Here is a 17,098-nt window from a genome sequence, read left to right on the forward strand (position 1 = left end):
GGGTACCTGCAAAATCAGTCTGAATTACATCCACTCACTCCCATCTCTCCTGTACCTCCAGAATTAGTGACAGCTTAAAAGGTTTGGAGCAATGATGCACCAGGACCTTTTTCATCCATGAGGGTGTAGGAAAGAAAAGCAAAATATTTCCATTGGGAGCGACGGCAGTAATTCATTCCAGTTCTAATTAAGAAAATATATATTTAACTGTACACATTGAGATGGATGGGTGCCCTCCGTAAAAGGGCATACAAGTCAGTATAATTTAAAATACAGGAGACTGGTTCAGCTCTACAAAAGGAGGGGAAAGAGAGATAGGTTTTATAAAAAGAAACACTAATCTGGATGAGAGAAACACATACCCAATCATGAGAATTACAATTTATTTTTTAAACTTTCCAGCAAAAAGAAAAAAGGCATGTTCCACAAGAGTTATTATTGCACATCAGTCCATGCACTTTGCAGCACACTATGTCCAGAAGGATAGTGCAAAAAACGCACAAATTGATGTATCATAGCAACATTTACAGAACAAGTACAGTATTTATAAAAAGGTTGTGGAAATTCAGGTAGTGTATTGGGGCAACGGTACTCCCAGGTTTCTCCTTGGTACATAGCTAAACCTGTGAATGGTAATGAAGATATTGGTCAGGAACAATTAATTAGTGTCATCAAGCTAGGAATGGTGTATCTGGTTCCCTCTTTTGCACTTGGATGTGGTTCATTTCTTCTTTGCATGGATATTTTTGCAGACCCAGTTCATTCCATCCTGAAAAATATCAAATTACACAGTCGATTTAACACCTGTTACCAGGTATTGGTGAGTGTTAAATCAAAATACAATTTACTCAACAGGTGCTGATGGCAGACAATTGGGTATCCGAGGAATGTACGTACTGTGTACATTCCTCGGCCGCAGAAAAATACTTTGCACAGTACTTCGGTACATGTGACAATAAATCAAATCAATGTGCCCGACTCACCATTTTGAATAATGGGCCAACACTATGCTTGGTGCCCCACCCAAAGTGCAGTACAATAACTTAGCATAGCCGAGATCTCAAAGGTATTGAATGGAAGATGCAGATGGCCTATGTTCCAACTGGACATTTCTATCAACCCTTGGGCCATGGCGTGCTCAGCCCAGACAGTCTATCAGGACCATACGGATAAGGGAGGGGGGGCAGAAAAGCACTTTGATCTGCCTTCAATGATGGCAATGTCCTAAAGCAGATTGAGGTTTTGGTGTGCAAGACACATGTCTAAATAATTCTGCTCCACAGGTCTAGAAATTCTGGGCATGCAATAAAAGGGATTCCTCTGGCCCAAGTACAAGATAAATGATTGAGAGGTGGGCTGGTGAGAAAAATGGAAATGACTGCAGAGAGAAAGGGTTTCGCCTACACGGAGCTACGAGCCAGCACAATGGAGGGGATTCTGAGGCCATGAGCACCAAGGCAAAAATGGCTGTGGGGCTCAGACTGTGTTTTGACAGCTGCAAGGCTGCTTTGAATGTTTGTCTTCCTTTTGGAATGTGCAATGAGAGCTGGGTGTCCTTGTACATCAATTGCTGAAGGTAACCAAGCAGGTGCAGCAGGCAGTAAAGAAGGCAAATGGCCTTCATAGCAGGACTAGAGTGCAGGAGCAGGGATGACTTGCTGCAATTATACAGGACATTGTTGAGACCACAGCTGGAATAGTGTGTGCAGTTTTGGTCTCCTTATCTGAGGAAGGTTGTTCTTGCTGTGGAGGGAGTGCGGCGGAGGTTTACCAGACGGATTCCTGGGATGGCGGGACTGATGTATGAGGAGAGACTGAGTCGGTGAGGATTGTATTCTCTGGAGTTTAGAAGAATGAGGGGGGATCTCATAGAAACTTATAAGATTCTAACAGGACTAAGCAGGGTAGATGCAGGAAGGATGTTCCCAGAGGCGGGGGAAGTCAAGAAACAGGGGTCACGGTCTAAAGATATGGGGTGGACCATTTAAGACTAAGATGAGATGAAATTTCTTCACCTAGGTGAGCCTGTGGAATTTGCTACCACAAAAAGCAGTTGAGGCCAAAGTATTGTGTTTTCAAGGAGATAGAGATAGCTCTTGGGGCGAAAAGGATCAAAGGATATGGGCGGAAAGTGGGAAAAGGTTGCGGTGCTGGATGATCAGTCACGATATGATGAATGAAAGACATTGTTACATATTATAATTTGTTGCCAAACTGTTATTATAAAACAGATTTAAGATGCTTAAAGCCAGTATGTTTGCCAAACCTGTGCTTAAGGGGTTATAAAGGGGGGTAATCCTTGATTTTACAGCGCGAGTGTTCTGCTTATAGATTTGAGAAACATTTACTTGTTTATAGATGGGTGGCTAATGGAATATTGTTTTGGTTTGGAGGTCCCTGGGGTGTAGATCATTTATGAGAGATGCTGCATTTGGTCCTGGCGTGGGTGGAGACAGGAGAATGTTTTATGCTTTGAATACAGATTATGTAATTAAGGGGAGGAGCCAGGTCTGTCTGCAGTTGCAGTTTGCCATAGGGTTTAAGTCTTCCAATTTGCTCCTGAAAGGTTTATTTGCCCTTAGAGAGAGCCTAATTCTTAACTTTATTTATAAGTGGTATTTGAACTATATTGATTTGCTTACTTGGAATATATAGTGGCACGTGTAGGGAGTAAGTTAAAGTTTTTCCTTTTACTGAAGAACTGTTGTGACTTTTATCTATAAAGCTATTGGTCTGTGTTATCATTCCTGTGATGCAGTCACCTTTACTCATAGTTTTACAAATTGCAAATAGTTGCGTTCTCATCTGGGATCCTGAACGGCGGAGCAGGCTTGAAGGGCCTATGTCTATATTTCTGCCAGTGAGTGTGACGTAATTGTCTATTCTCAGAGGCCTGATTGCTGCTATAACCCACTGCTTTAAGTGTGAAAATCTGGATGGTGGCATTTTCCTGGACAAACTGAATAGTTTGGAACCCCCTCAGCCCGAGTAAACCATCCACCCCCTCAACAACTCACTAACACCCAACTGTCACTCTGGGGTCACACAAAATCCAAGACGTTAAATGGGTCAGGTCAGGAAAATGTTTGGGAAACATTGATGGGCAATGCAGCAACTATCAAGGCATCAAGATCACCTCTCAAATGTGTGACAATAACCATCTAGAAGGACAAATGCATGGGAACACCACAGTCTCACACCATTCTGAATTTAAAAAAAAAATTTGGAGTACCCAATTCTTTTCCAATTAAGTGGCAATTTAGCATGGCCAATCCACCTACACTGCACATCTTTGGGTTGTGGGGGCGAGACCCACGCAGACACGGGGAGAATGTGCAAACTCCACACGGACAGTGACCCGGGGCTGGGATCGAACCTGGGTCCCCGGCGCCGTGAAGCAGCAGTGCTAATCACTGCGCCACCAGGCCACCCACACGCCATTCTGAATTGGAAATATATTGTCATTTTGTCACTGCTGTTGGGTCAAAATTCTGGAGCTCCCCGCCTAACAGCACTGTGGGAGCAACTGGAGCAGTGCAAGGAAGTGGCTCACAATGACCTTCTCAAGGCAAAATATGGGTCGGTAACAAATGTTGGCATTGCCAGCGATGCCTAAATCCATGATTGCAAGGAAAATTCTTGAAGGAAGATGTCAGCATTCTATTTCACCCATCTCTTTGCCAAAATGCTTCACAGAGACCTGGATGAAGCTGTCTATTGATGGGGCTTGTAAAAATTACAGACATGAGGACAACTAGGGATTAAACAAGAGGATAAAAATAGGGATTTTCTTTCCATCTCTTCAATGCAATGGACTCCATGGAATGAATCAAACACTGGAATCTCAAGGGGTGAAATATCAATTCAAAGATGCAGACCTCAATTTATAACAATTATGTGAACTACTTACACAGTATATATTGCTGGCGATACTACACAACTGTTTTAATGCATGTCAAGTGCTTTCCCCCCCACTGACTATGATGGCATAGAAATGACAATCTACTTATGATGATATGGAACCGAATTGTAAATCACTGTAATCTTAACTGAATTACAATCAACTGTTGATTGCCAGGAAAACTAACGTATTTTGTTTAGTATTTTGTTATTTATTAGCATTAATACTACTTAAATCTGAAAAATATCAGAATGCTAACAACCCTTCTAAACTACCCTGATTATCTTCAAAAAGCCATCATTGACCTGTCACCATAATCCAAGATTAAAGGAAATCACGATACAATGTATGCCGTAAAATAATTGCATTCTTTCTCGATACAAAAAACTGATGAGAGCAGCTTACCTGTACACCCTCTCCTGTGAGCGCAGAGCAAGACTGGATTTGCCAGACACGGTCACGAATTGTGTGCAGATTCAATCCCTCAGCTATCTCAGAGGCTGGAGCCGCTGTGAGCAAGTCCTGCTTGTTTGCAAACACGAGAACAGGGACAGCACTCAGCTTTTCTTCATCCAGCAGCTCAGCAAGCTCCTGAAAGCATATTCAAATGAAAATATTACACTGATCCTTTAGTGGAGATGCTGATGAAACTGGAATCTACCGTTCTCCACAATGAAGGTGCTCCGAAACTAAAAAGCTGCAGCACGTTAAATTGGTCGTTATGTTCCTGATATTCCAAAGTGCCAGGAATCCCATTGCTATGGCAAAGCAGAAGGCATTTTGCAGTCTCCCACTTTAAAATCTCACAACAGCACTCCTTTTCAGTATTCACCTCACACTTGTTGCCTTTAAATTAATCAATTACAAGACATTCAAGAAATTCTAAATCCCGGATGAGTTATGGTGCAGCAGATAAGACCATAAGACGTAGTAGCTGAAGTAGGCCCCTCAGCCTATCAAGTCTGCTCCACCATTCAATGAGATCTTGGCTGATCTGAAGTAATCCTTAGCTCCACCTTATCCCCATGAGCCTTGATTCCTTTATTGATTGAAAATCTGTCCATCTCAGCCATGTACATTTTTAACAACCCATCCTCCATAGCTCTCTGCGGTAAAAGATCTCCACACATTCATTACCCTCAGAAAAGAAATTCCTCCTCATCTGATTTAAATGGGCAACCCTTACTGAGATTATGCCCCATGTTGTTAGACTCTCCCACAAGGGGAATCAAACGCTTAGCATCTATCCCGTACAGCCTCCATGAGAATCTTTTATGTTGCAAAAAGGTCACCTCTCATTCTTCTAAATTCCAGTGAGTACAGGGCCATTCTGCTCAAGCTCTCCTCAAAAGAAAATCCCTCCATACCCAGGATCAACGTGGCGAACCTTCTTTGGACTGCCTCGAATGCCACTTTATCTTTCCTTAGATAAGGGGACCAAACTGTTCACAGTATTGCAGGTGTGATCTAACTGGTGCTTTGCATAGTTTCCGAAAGATTTCTCTATTTTTATCCTGCATTCCCCTTCCTTTAAAATAATAGCCAACATTCCATTTGCCTTCCCAATTACCTGAACTTGCAAGCTAGCTTTTGTGATTTATGCACGAAGATCCCCAGATCCCTGTGCAGTTTTCTGCAGTCTTGCGCCATTTAAAAAATATTCAGCTCCTTTATTCTTCCTACCGAAGTGCATAACTTGACATTTTCCTACATTAGCTATAGAGTGGGCAGCACGGTAGCATAGTGGTTAGCACAGTTGCTTCACAGCGCCAGGGTCCCTGGTTCGATTTGTGGCTTGGGTCACTGTCTGTGCGGAGTTTGCACGTTCTCCCCGTGTCTACGTGGGTTTCCTCCGGGTGCTCCGGTTTCCTCCCACAGTCCAATGATGTGCGGGTTAGGTGGATTGGTCATGCTAAATTGCCCTTAGTGTCCAAAAAAGGTTAAGTGGCAGTTACTGAAATAGGGTAGATACGTGGGCTCGAGAAAGGGCCAGTGCTGACTCGATGGGCCGAATAGCCTCCTGCTGCACTGTAAATTCTATGATTCTATGAATGGAGTGATAAATTGAAAGACCAATTTATTTTCTTAGCTGGGGCACCTAGGTTGCAATCTTCCCCAAAATTGGCAGAGTGCTGGATCAGGTTTCACAGTGGGGTTTTCCCGCCAGATCTAACGGCAGTTTCTTCAATTTCAAATGGCTGGCTTGGTTGACATGGCCAGCTGGGACCGAAAAGAGACAGCAGTGCTGGGAATCTTAGATTGTGATGCTATTTCTAAACAGTGCCCCAATCTCAAAGTTTAACATAGAACATACAGTGCAGAAGGAGGCCATTCGGCCTATCAAGTCTGCACCGACCCACTTAAGCCCTCAATTCCATCCTATCCCCGTAACCCAATAACCCCTCCTAACCTTTTTCGTCACTAAGGGCAATTTATCATGGCCAATCCACCTAACCTGCACGTCTTTGGACTGTGGGAGGAAACCAGAGCACCCGGAGGAAACCCACGCAGACACGGGGAGAACGTGCAGACTCCGCACAGACAGTGACCCAGCAGGGAATCAAACCTCGGACCCTGGCGCTGTGAAGCCACAGTGCTATCCACTTGTGCTACCGTGCTGCCCCCACCAACATGAACATTGAGCTCCCAGCAGATAAGGGCAACCCCCCATCGATAAGAGGAACTTCTCCCCTCAATGGAGGAGGGCAACTCTCCCAATGGAGCAATGCCAGGGCATGTCTCTCAACCCCCCAGGGGCTACAGGCACATCTGCACCCTGCATGGCATCACGTCGGCAAGGGGTGGGTGGAGGCGATATGTCGTTGGCGAACATCCTAATGGCATTATAACTTAGTTAAAAGTATGTGAACCTGGTTAAATCATCGATTGGGGGGGGGGGGGGGGGAGAGAAGAGATACTCAAATCTTGCCATTGAGATCTGCGTTTTTGCGCTCATTTTAGTGGACATTACAGGAATCTCCCACTAAATTGCGGCCCTAATGACTGTGCATACATTATGATAAATTTTACCATACAACAGTTGAACCTTCAGCTTCCAAAACCGTACATTGCCACTTAACGTCTGACATTTTTCAGCCTGTTCTTCCCAAGCTTCGAGAAGTGCTGTTTGATATATCCTTACCCCTCATTATATCGCTAAGCTGAAATAACTGCACCATCCTTTAATTTAGTGTACAAATTCTACTGACCTTCATCCATATAATTACATTAATGTGGAAAAATGTCCGAAGGTGCTTCACAAAAATAATTAGGCAAAAACTGACACTGTGCCAAAGGCGGAGTTATTGAGACAAGTGATGAATAGTTTGGTCAATGTATTGATTCTAAAAAAAACTTTTGCATTTGTGCGCTTCTGAACTCACTCGTGAATCCCCAACTTCATTTTTATTTGTTAAAACCTGCTTTTGGGAGTTGGTTATGGTAAAATAAAAAGGTCTATTGTAGAGTAAATGTGTGCCATGCCATGGATTGATGCAGCTGTGCGTGTACGACTTCAGGAGGAAACATAAAGTCATTCACCTGCCCCGTTTCTTCAAACCTTTTTCGGTCTGCACTGTCAATGACGTAGATCTGGAAGAAAATTGAAATTGATTTACAGGACAGAAAAGACCCATTGCAAAAACAAGGAAAAGTCCCGCATAATGCAACTCAAACCGGAGAGTAGCTATTCCAATGGTGGTTTGAACAAAATGATGTGTTGCCCGGTTTAGACCAGGGTGAGAAAATTCAATTATTGCCCTGACTGCTACAGGTCGCAATTGAATCAAAAGCAAAAAAGATATTCATAACAGAATATCAAGATCCTAATTATGGCAAGAGGTGGAATCATTTTTACACCAAAAATAAAAGCAGAATCAATACTGCTCTCCCACACAAACACAAAATGTTGCATATGTGGGGAAACAGAAACAGAAAATGCTGGAAACATTCGGCAAATTTGTGGAGAGAACAGACAAGTCGACATTTCAGCAGTGCTCCTATCAATACAGTCAATTTTAATTGTTTGCTCCATGGCCACGCTTTGGAGGTTAGAAGGTTTTGCACACATGGTTGAGTTGAGTTGGAAACATATACTGTATTAAGCCTGTTGATCAGACATAGCAACGGACCACTGTCATGAATGAAACAAAACGGTGCGCAGAAAACTTCAATTATATATGGTACGGTTATGGTACTCGATTAATTCTTGATGTCACTCGTAAGGGTGGCATGGTAGCAGTGCTCAGCACTGCTGTTTCACAGCACCAGGGTCCCAGGTTCGATTCCTGGCTTGGGTCACTGTCTGTGTCGAGTCTGCATGTTCTCCCCATGTTTGCTTTGAGTTTTAATCATTATTGAGACTGCTTTTATTTGACAGTTGCATTCCACTTGATACGGACATTACAGCAGTACTAGCCTAACAACCTGCCCTTGTCATTCAATGGCATTACCACTGCTGAATCTCACACTATCTAACATTCAGGGGTTTACCATTAACTGAACTGGACTAGCCGTATAAATACTGTGGTCAGAGGCTGGGAATTCTGTGAAGAGTAATTCACCTCCTAATGCCCCAAAGCCTGTCCACAATCTACGAGACACAAATCAGGAGTGTGATGGAATACTCTCCACTTGCCTGGATGAGTGCACCTCCAACAACACTCAAGAAACTTGACATATCCATAACAAAACTACCCGCTTGATTGGCACCCCATCCACCACCTTCAACATCCATTCACTCCACCATGGACGTGCAGTGGTAGCAGTGTGTATCATCTACAAGATGCACTGCAGCAACTTAACAAAGTTCATTCGACAGGACCTTCCTGACCTGCAACCTCTTCTAACTAGAAGGGCAAGAGCAGCAGATGCATGGAACACAATCACCCACAAGTTCCCCTCTAAGCCACTCACCATCCTGACTTGGAACTATATCACTGTTGCTGGGTCAAAATTCTGAAACTTGCTCCCTAGTAATGCCATCTGATTAATGGGCAGCACGGTAGCACAGTGGTTAGCACAGTTGCTTCACAGTGGTTAGCACTGCTGCTTCACAGTGGTTAGCACTGTTGCTTCACAGTAGTTAGCACTGCTGCTTCACAGTAGTTAGCACTGCTGCTTCACAGTGGTTAGCACTGTTGCTTCACAGCTCCAGGGTCCAAGGTTCGATTCCCGGCTTGGGTCACTGTCTGTGTTCTCCTGTGTCTGCGTGGGCTTTCTCCGGGTGCTCCGGTTTCCTCCCACTAGTCCCGAACGACGAGCTGTTAGGTAATTTGGACATTCTGAATTCTCCCTCTGTGTACCCGAACAGGTGCCGGAGTATGGCGACTAGGGGCTTTTCACAGTAACTTCACTGACGTGTTAATGTAAGCCTACTTGAGACAATAAAGATTATTATTACGTACTTGGCAGCGATTCAAGCAGCAGCTCACCACCACGTTCTCAAGGGAAATTAGGGATGGGCAATAAAAATGTTGGCCTGTCCAACAATGCTCACCTCCTGTGAAAGATTTCAAAAAATCTGTAACTTGAAAATCAGGGCCTGACTCAACTCCATTGCAAAGCAGAGTGACATTCCCTGGAGGGGAGTGTTGCTCTGCTTCACATTGGCTTCAGGTTTTCACTGCCCGAGATCTGGATTCATACTCCACTTTTGTAGTAAAGAACACAATTTGCACCGACAAATGCAGCCAGGGATGCATGAGCCAACATTGCTGCAAGCAGGTCCGCAATTCCTCACAAATTCAGAAAGATAAAAAAGGAATAAATGTGCAACACTTCTTTTCTCTGCTGCAATGATAACCGAGTAGCATTGGGTGGCTAATAAATAAATTAAAATCCTATCAATATTTCTGGTCACATTTTGTTTATATTAACAGAGGAATGCACAAGTTAAAGAGTGAACCGATATCAGTAATATTCAGTAGACAATAGGGTTAAACGTAAAAGAGAACATGGGTAAGTATGCAAATACTCACAAGCACATCAGTATTTTCAAAATAATTTCTCCAGTACGGCCTTATCTTCCTCTGTCCTCCAATATCCCACACATTTAACTTGAAACCTTGAGACTGCACACTTTTAATATTAAATCCCTGGAGAGATAAGAAAATAATTTTTTATTTTTGAAGTTTGTTCCAGTCAAGTTTACAGTGGAACAACATTTAACCCAAACAAATGAGCCACCAGGTGGGTAGCTCTACTGCAAAGCCTTGTTAACATTCTTGTTGAACATCTCATTCGATTTTGTTAAAGTTAAAATTACTGCAGTCTTTATGTTCCTCCTTTCCGGGTAATGTTTAACTTGTCCAGAGGACTATGGAAGATCTCAACAGATATAATGAAATGTAACGCAGACCCCATAAAAACACATTTTGCATTCATATAGAACCTATAACAAGCTGCTTCACAGACTGCCAGGAAAGACAAATGGGGGCGGCACTGTGACGCAGTGGTTAGCACGGCGCGGAGGCCCCAGGTCACTGTCCATGTGGAGTTTGCTCATTCTCCCCGTGTTTGTGTGGGTCTCACCCCCTCAACCCAAAAGATGTGTGGAGTAGGTGGATTGGCCACATTAAATTGCCCCTTGATTGGAAAAAAATAATAATTGGGTACTCTAAATTTATTTTGAAAGAAAGAAAAATGAACGTCAACACAAAAGGAAGGAGTGATCAAAAGCATTAATAAGGGTGTTAATGGAAGAAAGGAGATGAAGATGATGTTGTTTAGGAGAGAAATTCCAGGCAGTATTTTTCAAACTTCCTTCCCTCAGGACCCACATTTACCAACAGGCCGATCTTCAGGACTCACACAGGCTGAGCTTCACGACCCACCATTTTCACGTGCCTTTAATGTGACAGGTGAGCCTGCTTGGTCCTCACGATCTCACCTGCTTTGTCATTCAATATGACATTTCTACTAAGGACTTCAGCTGATGATTTAAGCTCTCGTTGAATCCTTTGAAAAAAATCAAGAGGTTTGTCCTCGAACTCGCCGTGCTTAGTCTTCAAATGCCTTTGACGTTTTGAGGGTTTTAAACTTTCATTTGCCAGGCCCTCCCTGCATAGAACACACATGGACTTCACATCCTGATTTGCATCGGTAAAATTAACAAAGCCAAACTTCAAAAAATCATCTTCATGCCACTTTGTTCCTGATTTCGGTTTCTTATTCGTAGGCTGTTCATCAGAGTCCCTGTACCTCTGTATACAGCTCACACTAGCCCTGTTTGAGGCCAGGTGGACTGAAGCCTTGTAAATGTAGTTAACCGCTAAATGCCTCATTGGCAATCTAGGCTCATAGCGGACATTCACATAGGCTTGGAGGATGTGCCGGAGCCAATGTAACAGAGAACTGAGCCTCTTGCAGAGTTGATGTGGAACTGCTCTATCGGATTCAGGACATGTCCACTGCGATGGAGGTGGAGCCACTAACAGAGAGCCCCCAATCCCTCACACCCTGGCGTACGACTACACCAGGCGCTTCAGGCTTTCCAGGGAGTTCCTTATCAAGATGCAGAGCTGCGAGCTGTACGTACCCCATAGACGAAGCCCGCTCTAACTCGGCGCTGGCCCATGCCAGTTTCTGCAGGATGATCCGGTCGACCTTCCTGTGGGCGGGGGCCCGCAGGCTACCTAGGATGGGGGCCGGGTTGTCCTTGGCAAGGGGAGGGGTTGGCTCAGGGAGCTTGGGAAAAGGGGTGGGCAGAGCCTTGGTGTCAGCTGGCAGAAAGATCCGGAGTGGGGAATTGGGGGGGGGGGGGGGGGTGCTCCTCATGACCACTGAAAATGCACTGTCGCTCCCTCACTTGAGACAGGTCCGTTTATGGGTTCAAAGCTGGGTTGTCCGTGTCCATGTCAGAATACAGCTCCTGACAGGCGACACAGTCAGTTTTCTGTTTCTTGTCTTGCAGAAGGACTGTTCCACATTCCTGACAACTGTCTGCCAACATCCTGTATTCTATCAGCAGGTAATCCCCATCAGATTGGTGATCTTGTCCTGGTGTTCATGGCGGACCTCGATCACCTTCAGCTCTGCCTCAGACGGTGGGGGTGGGGGTGGAGGTGGGAGTGGGAGGGAGGTGTGGGGGGGGCATTCTTAAAAGCCGGTCGCAGTCATTGGGCACTTCTCCTGCGATCGGGAACGCAGCAATTGGTTGTTCTGTGACGCCAGCGACCCACCCGAGGGTCACGGCCCAGAGTTTGAAAAACCCTGACCTAAAGTGTATGAAGACTTGGCCAATATTGGCCATGGGGAGAAAAAAGGGGCTCAAGAGGCCAAAATCAGAGGAATCGAGAAATTGCAACACATTAGAGGTAACACAGAACAAGAGGTTTAAATACAAATACAAGGGCCCGTAACTTCCGCGGAGTAGTAATCTCTGGTGGATTGCCACTCTTGACGATTTCCCCACGTTGCAACTGCAAGGCCCCCGCCTCGCCCAATGGCTGAGTGAGTTAGGAGCAGCAAAGCGCGCTCCCGCCGTGGGAGTAACTGGGTGCAGAGAGGTAAGACACACCACACCCCCTTTTTTACAACACGAGCTGCTGTTTGGGGCGGTGGGGGGTTCTCAGTCCAAGAAGGGAGGGGAGAAACCAGGAAGGGAGGTTGGTCAGGGTGGTATGGTGGGTCCCTTGGGGGGAGGAAGGGGGGGTTGTGTATGTGGGGTGCCCTGTGTGAGGCTACGTCTGGATTTTTTAAAATAGTTACTCTGCAGTTAGATGTTTTTTTTCCTTCTAACCACCCAAAGCTGGCGATTTAAATCACTTCTGTCAGATGGTTCCCAGTCCAGCGTAATGGTCCAGAGGAATTTAGCACGTATAGACAATTACTGGGTAAATCCTTACATGGGAACTTCATTGAGGGATTCCCTCAGTGCATCACTGGGGCATCCTCTAAACGAGGTTATGGGCCAAGAATTTTAAATTTGAAGCATCGCTTGTGAAGCAGCTAATAAAGTGGTCAGTGGGAATAGGGGTCAAACGCCAGCAGGATATGATGCAGGACAGGATATGGACAGCAGAGTTTGGGGTTAGTTAAGGTTTACAGAAGACAGAATATGTGCAGTCAGTTAGTAGAATAACAATTCTGACCACAGATGGGGTGAGGTATGAGCACAGGAAGGTGGCTTTATGAAGGTAGAAATAATGGAAGAAGATATTAAACAATCAAAACATTTACTTTGGGAGAAAATCATCTCTAACTGCAGAGTAATTATATCTTAAATTAAACCTTAAAAACACTGGTAACTTCACATTTTGTTCGACTGGATATATGATTTTTACATTTCAAGCCAATCCTTTCATAACTGAGAGATTCAATGATGTGATTGGAATCACACCAAAGCTTGTGGACCGATTTAAGATTTATATTAATCCCAAAACATTTTAATTATCTTACCTAAAATTTAGTAGAAACACAATGAAGAGGATCTATATTTGTTCTATCTGCACAACTAATCATAACCGAAACACATTAAAGTTAACAGCACACTTATTACAATACAAATCTGATCCCACGCTTCTTATATTCTCCTTATCCGTAGTCGCTGCAGAAAATAGTGAAGGGCATTATTTATTAAACACTTCAAGCATTAATGCACTGTGCCACCTTGAACAAGGGCATTTTGAATGGCATCCGTAGGATTAAGGGAGCCATAAACAATGCACATTTCATCTGAGGTTGTAGGTTAATCACTGTTCTCGTGAAGTGTTTCTGCTGTTTGCTAAGCAATTATCTTCCTAATATAGTGACTGACAGAAGGTTGGGCAAAGGATATTTTCCCCAGTTGGCTTGCAAACTTATTTTCCTTAAATATCAGAGGACCTCAACAAAGAAAGTTATTTGTAGTTAATGGGTATGAATTTCAGCACCATTATCAAATTTGTTAAATTATTGCTGTACAAATTAAATATGCCAATGTTGCATTTTGTGACACTTTAAAATTCCAAAAAAATCTTATTAGCAGAAATGATATTAATCTACAGAATGTGAATGGAAACCACTCTGGAGTCTATAGTATGAAAATGTAGTCTCAGCCATGACTGGCTATGGTCTACAATGGTCTAAATCCAACCTATGAGCAGAGGCTACTCAGCTCCCTTCTCAACACTGCTGTTCGTTCCGACCACGTGATGTTGCTGCTCTTCCATGTAAACACTGCTGAACATTGGCTGCTCTTCCACGTAAACACTTTTGAACACTATGGGAGGAATTGTGATATCAGGCATTTCCTTTATGCAATGGAACTGAATTACCTGTTGCAGCAAATAGTAAGGAAGTGGTAGCAGTGCTTAGAAGTAGCACCTCCACCAAAGGCAAGAGTCTGCCATCATTTAATTGGAGAAGTTGGGCAACAAGAGTAACACGAAGCAAGAGTGCTGGCTTGAACAGGAGAAAACATTGAGAAGATGAAAGTTTGAACAGCTGGAGGAATGGGGAGAGCAAAGAGTGCCAGGTTTAATATGGGCAGGCAGGAGAAATGTGTAAAAACATCAAAGGGTGCCCCAAAAACAGTAAGTGTGGGACAATCCAAACAGGTTTGGTATTAGCCCAACAGCAGACAAAACTCGAGGACTCATGATAAGCAACTGTGCGACCCATAAAGAGAAAAGGTTTGGGTATTCCTGGCTTAAAGGAAAAAATGTATTTTTATTCCTCCTTCATATGCTTCCAGAATGCATCATTGCTCTCTCTGACTCCTGCAGTGAGGAACACATTCAAAGGAATGGTACTGCGGAGTACAGAAACCTGTTGAAGCATCCTTTAGTTGTGCTCAGTTTTCAAGCAGTTTTTTTTAACCTAATGTGTAACTGAATGAAAATTAAATGGAGACTCTGAGAAAAAAAAGCTTGCAAAATAACCAAAAAAGTGATGTCCAAACCTGAGTAATTCACTTAAGTTTTGAAATACTGGTTTTAATTGCTAGTTACAGACTTTAAATAATCTGACATGGTTACCAAATAACAGCTTTCCCAAAAATACTTGATATAGTCAGCCAGGCCTGCTGCTTCACCTCAAGAATGAAAAACACCACAAACAACCTTCAGACAGCTCTAAAGGTCAATGGGACCCATGGAGTAAATCACAATGGTGCAGTGTCAGTCATCTGCCAGTGGGGAGCCAGTTATTTTGCTTCTCCTAACGGTATCTAACTCAAAATGGCAATGTTAGACACAAGGAGCAGTGGGGGAGGGTGCATGGCAAAGGATTTAGAAAGAAAATGTATATTTCTCTTGATTCGGGGAGGGGAGCAGGTTAATTGAAATATCCTCTGCAAGGCAGCTGGCTGATTGCCATCTGCAACCTTCACATTAAAATTTTCAGTTCTCATAACTGACACCCAGAAACGGAAAAGGCAAATGGCAGCCAGTCCAGGACAAATTAATCAGCTATGTGGGCATCTTCATCAAATATTTCACAGAACACAATGGCTTCAGTGCTACTGGGCAGTCGACATCAGGAACACATCACGTGGGAAAATTGCAGGAACAAACTCAATCCAGTGCATTGCTCACAAGTATATTCAGCTGCTTTGCGTCTTTCACTTGACTCCTCAGGTGTCACATACTTTTGAGTATTTAAGTATGAGGTCAGTAACTCTTCAAGTTGCACGTGCAGGACAATACACTACCTTCAAATTATATATTTTAATTATTTTAAAAAAAAATTGTGCTCCAAGAGAGGGATGCTTGGCTGGGAATGAAATATTTTCTGCTTCGGTCATGCTTGTCAGTGTTGCACATTCCAAGGTTGGGCATAATGTTGTTAAATCCCAAAAATAAAGTTCCCCATATTCTGCTTCAGAAGATCTTTATATTTTCAGGCTAGTTAGGTATTTTCTTGCACATAAAATTATCGCATTTCCCACACCTGCCATCCAGTGGCCATCCCCAGTCAGATTACCATTTCACAACTGTATTAGCGATGATTTCCTGCAGTCTACCTATACCGTGGCGAACTAGGGCCGTGGTGAGTTTGGTTTTGAGTTCTCTCCATTCGCGCTCGTGGGCAGGGAGCATTGGAAGTCTATCGTCTTCCTGACCAGGTTTCCTGAGAGCCGTGGTATGAGAGGCGAGGTTAGGGATGAACTTCCCTAAAAAGTTGACCATGTCTAGAAATCGGAGGACCACCTTCTTGTCCTCTGGCGTTTTCATGGCTCTGATAGCAGCCACCTTGTCCGCATCCGGCCACACACCCAACTGGGAGATGTGGTCCCCGAGGAACTTAAGCTCCGTCTGACCAAAAGAGCATTTGGCCCTGTTGAGGCGGAGGCCCTGCTCACGTATATGTTTGAATACGCGCTGGAGGCGACTGACATGCTCCTGCGGGGTGGTGGACCAAATAATTATGTCGTCGACATAGACGCGAACACCTTCAATGCCTTCCATCATTTGTTCCATAATCCTATGGAACACTTCTGAAGCAGATATGATCCCAAACGGCATCCTGTTGTAACAATATCTGCCAAAGGGGGTATTAAATGTACACAGTTTCTGCTGAATTTGTTGAGCTGGATTTGCCAGAATCCTTTTGAGGCGTCGAGTTTGGTGAAGAGCTTGGCGCGAGCCATCTCGCATGTGATCTCTTCGCGCTTGGACATTGGATAATGCTCCCTCATGATATTGCGATTTAGATCCTTGGTATCAATGCAAATACTCAATTTGCCGGAAGGCTTTTTTACACACACCATGGAACTGACCCAGTCGGTTGGTTCAGTGACTCTGGAAATCACTCCTTGGTCCTGTAGGTCCTGCAGCTGCTGCTTGAGGCGGTCCTTGGGGGGTGCTGGGACCCTGCGAGGTGCGTGCACCACAGGCATGGCATTCTGTTTCAATAAGATCTTGTAGGTGAATGGGAGTGCGCCCATGCCTTCGAAGACGTTGTGGTGCTGGTTGATGATGGCGTCGAGTTGCGCCCTGAAGTCGGTGTCCTGAAAGGCAGATGTGTCATCAGGAGAGAGTGAACTCTCTGAACTAGGTTCAACAGCTTGCATGCCTGCGCGCCAAACAGGGAGGCTTTCGAGGAGCCCACGATTTCAAAAGGATGGCTTTGCTTGACCTGTGCATCACTTCAAGTTGGCACGAGATGCTGGCATCAACGGCATTGCCATTGTAATCCAATAACTGGCTGGCTGATGGAAGGATGGCTGGTTTGACACGAAGGCTTTGAAAGTCAGACCGCGCAATGAGATTAGCG

At 44.2% G+C, this 17,098-nt stretch overlaps 1 protein-coding gene and 1 pseudogene across 2 annotated transcripts in view; both read right to left on the reverse strand.

Moving 5' to 3' along the window:
* Positions 1-366: 366 nt before the first annotated feature.
* Positions 367-17,098, reverse strand: part of arl3b (ADP ribosylation factor like GTPase 3b) — a 30,981-nt gene continuing 14,249 nt past the window's right edge. For both annotated transcript variants that reach the window (XM_072479581.1, XM_072479580.1), the window contains exons 3-6: positions 9,880-9,996; positions 7,442-7,492; positions 4,307-4,492; positions 367-769 (exon numbers count right to left, since the gene is read on the reverse strand). In XM_072479581.1, the coding sequence (XP_072335682.1) occupies positions 722-769; positions 4,307-4,492; positions 7,442-7,492; positions 9,880-9,996 (402 nt within the window). In that variant the 3' untranslated portion in view covers positions 367-721. The remainder of the gene's footprint in view (positions 770-4,306; positions 4,493-7,441; positions 7,493-9,879; positions 9,997-17,098) is intronic.
* LOC140392483 (protein ZNRD2 pseudogene) lies at positions 11,371-14,130 on the reverse strand (annotated as a pseudogene).

Source organism: Scyliorhinus torazame, chromosome 16 (assembly GCF_047496885.1).
Source record: "Scyliorhinus torazame isolate Kashiwa2021f chromosome 16, sScyTor2.1, whole genome shotgun sequence".
NCBI classification, from domain to species: domain Eukaryota; kingdom Metazoa; phylum Chordata; class Chondrichthyes; order Carcharhiniformes; family Scyliorhinidae; genus Scyliorhinus; species Scyliorhinus torazame.